Here is a 4,898-nt window from a genome sequence, read left to right as displayed (position 1 = left end):
AACTGCATCGTTTTGATTGGCCCGATTTACGGTTTCCCTAACACAACCATCAAAACCAAGCAGCCTTGGGGAAATCGGCATTGCAAATACATGAAAGTAGGGGGACTTTTGTTCTCATCGAAAAATGTTCCCTAACACAGACTTTAAAACCAAGCAGCGAAATCGGCATTGCAAGCACACGAAAGAGCCTAGAGGCGAGTGAACTGAAAAGTTTAAACCCTCTTAAAGCCAAAAAGAAGAAAAAGAACACACGAAAGTAGGGGGAGCTTTTGTTCCCACCGAAATGTGTTCCCTAATAGAGATTTCTGAACCAAGGTGCCTGGAGAAATCGGTATTTCAAATTCATGCAAGTCGGGGGTATTTTTGTTCCGACTGGATTAGAGACGAATGAACTCTCAGAGTTTAAAGTCTCTCTAATTCAATACCTTCCCTTCCGACTGGAATGTGTTTCCCTAACACAGACTTCAAATCCATGAAGCGTGGGGAAATCGGCATTGCGAATTCATACAAATCGGGGGTATTTTTGTTCCGATTGAAATGTGTTTCCCTAACACAGACTTCAAAACCGAGGTTTCTGGGGAAATCGGCTCTGCAAATAAATGCAAACTGCGAGTACTTTTGTCCTCGCTTGCCTTTGTGCAGAGTGGAATATGTCTGTCCTAACATGATCTTCTAAACTTAGGAACCTGGGAAAATCGTGCAGCCACTAGAAGCGAATGAACTTCCCAGTTTCAAGCAAATTCGAGATTCGAGAAGTATGTACACTTTTGGGATGTAAACTTCAGAGGGAAATGTAAAATAAAATAATCGTTTGATAATTTTTTTTTTTGTCTTTATTGGAAAGATTTTCAGCCTTAGGCTGGTTCATCAAACGTTTGATAATTCTTCCGTACATATATTTTGTTCTAGTCATCATACCAAACGTAAAAGGTCCGTCATTAAATTTACTTGTAACGAAGAACAATCAATCACAATAAATGAATTGACTTTACACGGCATTTGTTCATTTTTTTCACTCACAGAGCAAATATATTGAACTCAATTGAATTTGGAAACTGTTTCATTCAATCAAGAATTTAATCAATACAAACGAATGATTGCTAAGCTAAGGTAGTTCCACGTGAACCTTTTTTTTTTTTTTTATATATATATACAGTGCTTGAATGCTGCTTATAATGTCTTGACACTAGTGGTGAGCCTTATTCTTAATATATAGCTACAATGTCCAGAGCTTAATCTTGGTAATACGGATTAGGGACTAGGTTACGCTAGATGAACACAGCTGAAAGACTGAAGGACTGGAAGAATAGTGAAGGGATTTAGTCGTAAGCAATTTATTTACTATATTTACTGAAATCACTGTAATATGAATTTGATGAATTTATAGGAAAATTATATTCTCCAAATTAAATTCGAATCGTGGTAATTTTATTCCGGCACTGACCCTACTCCTAGCAGGTCACAAAATAATATTTAATATTTAATTCCGGTAGGACCATCGTGGGCATCTGTCCGCGGCGGCGGCGGATGGACTAGCAGCTGTCATGCTATTGAGAACGGCTGCTGGCGCGGATGGTACTTCTTGGCCGGTCACTAGGGGCTGACCGCTTACCCGGATCCGAACAACCAATGCACCATTCTGTAGGGAAACTTTCCCACCCGCCGAGCTGTGGTAATTCGAAACGGTCCGATCGGGCGATTGGCCGGAAACGGAACACTTCCGTCGGATTGCACCCGGTGTGAGACGGCACAGTGCTGTTCGGGATCGAATTTCGTCCCTTTATTGGTCTGCGCTGGACATCGGATGCGTCCCATTGTGACCGGGGACTATCACAGATAGATAGAGTATGTGGCTTTGGCCACTAGAGGCCACCAGAGGGGACGAAATGGCCTCTAGAAAAGTTGGCGCTCCGAAACAGTACCTAGCATAGTGCGAGCACAAAACGAGCACGTCACCCGACCGCATCCCTAACACAGCCGCCGAAAGTGGACCTTCAGCGGGGTAGCAATTTTTGGAAATTACAAACTCCGCTCTTTAATACAGCTCGCTCGCACGCACGCACGCAGTATTAGGAGAAGACACAGACCGTAACGGTACGGAACGAAACAAAACAAAACAGGGAAAAGCGCTGAAAAAGCAGCAGAGGAAGCAGAGAGATGTCGGACAATAACGCAGCTACCGAGGCAGTCGGCGAGAGCCCGTTGGCGGCACCAGCCGTGGGCAGTGAGAAATCGCCGAAAAAGGCAGGCGGCAAATCAGCGGCGGCAGCAGCAGCAGCGAAGAAGCCGAAAAAGCCCGCCAACCATCCACCGGTTAACGAGATGATAGTGGCCGCCATCAGGACGCTGAAGGAGCGCAACGGTTCATCGCTGCAGGCCATCAAGAAATACCTGGCCGGCAACTACAAGGCGGATGTGGCGAAGCTAACTCCGTTCATCAAGAAAGCGCTGAAGAACGGTGTCGTCAAGGGCCTGTTTGTGCAAACGAAGGGCACTGGTGCGTCGGGCTCGTTCAAGATCCCCCCAAAGGCCAAAAAGGAGTTCACCGGGGAGAAGAAGAGTGGCTCGTCGGCTAAGAAAGCACCAGCAGCAGCGAAAAAGGGTACCGCTTCCGGGGATAAGAAATCCAAGAAGGCAGCCGCCGAGAAGAAGCCGAAAAAGGCTACCGCTGCTGCTGGCAAGAAGAAAGCTGCCGCTGCTACCGGGGAGAAAAATACAGCAACCGCAGCCAAAAAACCGAAAGCTGCTGCTGCTGCTGCTGCTGTGAAGAAGGTGGTGGCCAGCGAGAAGAAAACCAAGGCAGCGAGTGCCAAGGCTGCCAAGAAGACCGGCAGTGTGAAGAAAGCTGCTGCTACCGCCCCGAAGCAAAAGCCAACGAAACCCTCGAAAACCGCCGCACAGAAACCGAAAACGCCAAAGCCAAAGAAAGCAGCAGCAGCTCCGAAAAAAGCTACCGCTGCCAAAAAGTGAACAACGTAGCCAGTAGTAGTGGTCCGACTAAAACAACAGCACAACACGAGAAATCAAATTCAGTCCTTTTCAGGACTATCAATATTGTTTTAAAGCAAAAGAGTTTATTTTATTGTTTTCCACTTATCATAGAATATTGTGTAAAACTACAATCAAATATTGTTGTTTACTTTCGCATTTTCTTCGACCAGGTGCAAACCGTCATATCCACGGCTAGAGATGTCTAAATTTTTCGTTTACTCGATTATGGATCAATCATCGTTGGGGCATTTTACAATAATCGATTCATTCGAATATATATATATTTTTTTTGTTTTCTTTCGATAACAGGAGTAGGTTTGTTAGGGGTGGTGGGTTCATGAAAAGCAATCGATTGGGATGAAGTGTGTTCGGTTGGATTGAGATTGATTTTTAGGTTTCTTCCTTGAAGATACCTTTCCCAGGGAGGGAGGACTGTCCATCTTCAGATGATTCAGCATTTAGTGCAGTGCAGTTTGTACTGCCAGGCGCGATTCGCGAGGACGGCGGTATGGTGTCGACATCTGGATACGACATCAATTTGTATGAGGCAACAAACTATTCTCTATCAGATTAGTCGGTCCGAAGGCAATTTTGAATTGTTAAAATTTGTATGAAATTTTTTTCTTTGCATTATTTAATTACTTGAAGTACGTTGTTCTGACCATAATTTAAACTATTTTCTACAAATTTTAAGATATTCTCACCAAAACTCACAACTGTAATGTAAAATTATTTTTATACACAATTTTTGTATGACATTTTTTCATCGCTTGCAGACAAAAGTAATTTTCATTTACATAGAGTACTACTTTGATTTGGGAAAATAATTTTTATTTTAAAAATGTGTTCATTTCTGCTACAAACACATATAGTCATGCAAACTCCCCCAACTTGTAATACGAAGCTCAATGCCATCTAATCTACGCGAATAAGTAGTAACACACACAAAATTGCAACATTGGCAACAGAGTGAGAGTGAGAATTACATCAAATATTTAAATGTTTACAACTAATTTCATTAGTGTATCCATCTGATCACATGGTGTCTGGGACGAGACACTGCCAATACAGGGGGAACCCCCGCCGCTGATTGGTTGATTTTTGTAAACAAACCAATTCTACACTGTTGCCAATTTTGTGTATGCTTCTACTTATTCGCGTTGACGGCGGAATGGTGTCGACATCTGGATACGATGTTAGTTTGTATGAGGTCAGCTATTCTCTATCAGATTAGTCGACCCTAAGGCAGTTTTAAATTGCTTAACCCTCCTGTACTCGCGTGCAAAATCATAACACGTATACTCGCGCACGGTGTCACAGACCGAAAATTGAACTTCTCTGTAATGTTGCTATTGTGTATTTTTCAGGCTTCGTTGGCATTTATTTGAAGAAGAGGGTATGATTGAATGAAAAACTCCAAAAAATATGTTTTTGTCGTCTTTATTAAGTTTTAATAGTCATCTAAATCAGCCTCCTCAAGACAGAGTAATTTTTGACACTCCAACACAAATAACGAAATTCGAATTTTTCACTCTTGTTAATAAAAAGTAAGCAACTGAACATAATTCATGGAAGTATAAGGAGCTATAAAATAACATAAAAGCGTATTAATAGATTGTGGTTTCATTGGAGTAAGAATCAGAACATTGCATAACTGCATGCTCGAAACAAACATATTTTTTACATTTCATGCAGTTGTTGCGTGTTTTTCGGGTCTTTTATCGAAGAGAAGAATGTATAACGACCTTTTAGATAATTATCAGATGATAAAGATTTTGGAATATAAAGTTTGCATATTTCTAATATTCTTATATGCTGTATTCTTGGTAAATTAAGAATTAATGCTTTTTTTTAGATGGGGCAGAAAAAGATTATATAAAAGGATTTCTAGGAACTTCCTTTTCTTT

At 41.8% G+C, this 4,898-nt stretch overlaps 1 protein-coding gene across 1 annotated transcript; it reads left to right on the top strand.

Annotated features, from left to right (window-relative positions):
- The first annotated feature begins 2,013 nt into the window (after positions 1-2,013).
- Positions 2,014-3,053, top strand: LOC129782428 (histone H1B-like). The gene has a single exon (XM_055789618.1). The coding sequence runs from the start codon at positions 2,158-2,160 to the stop codon at positions 2,968-2,970; it is 813 nt and encodes a 270-aa protein (XP_055645593.1). The 5' UTR covers positions 2,014-2,157; the 3' UTR covers positions 2,971-3,053.
- The last annotated feature ends 1,845 nt before the right edge of the window (positions 3,054-4,898 follow it).

The sequence above is a fragment of the Toxorhynchites rutilus genome, unplaced genomic scaffold (assembly GCF_029784135.1).
Source record: "Toxorhynchites rutilus septentrionalis strain SRP unplaced genomic scaffold, ASM2978413v1 HiC_scaffold_72, whole genome shotgun sequence".
Classification (NCBI taxonomy): Eukaryota; Metazoa; Arthropoda; class Insecta; order Diptera; family Culicidae; genus Toxorhynchites; species Toxorhynchites rutilus.
Note: the sequence above shows the minus strand (reverse complement) of the source record. Positions and strands in the feature narration are given on the sequence as shown.

What these genes read in the sequence shown, in the direction of transcription:
- LOC129782428 (XM_055789618.1), top strand. Translation starts at nt 2,158, where the DNA reads ATGTCGGACAATAACGCAGCTACCGAGGCAGTCGGCGAGAGCCCGTTG.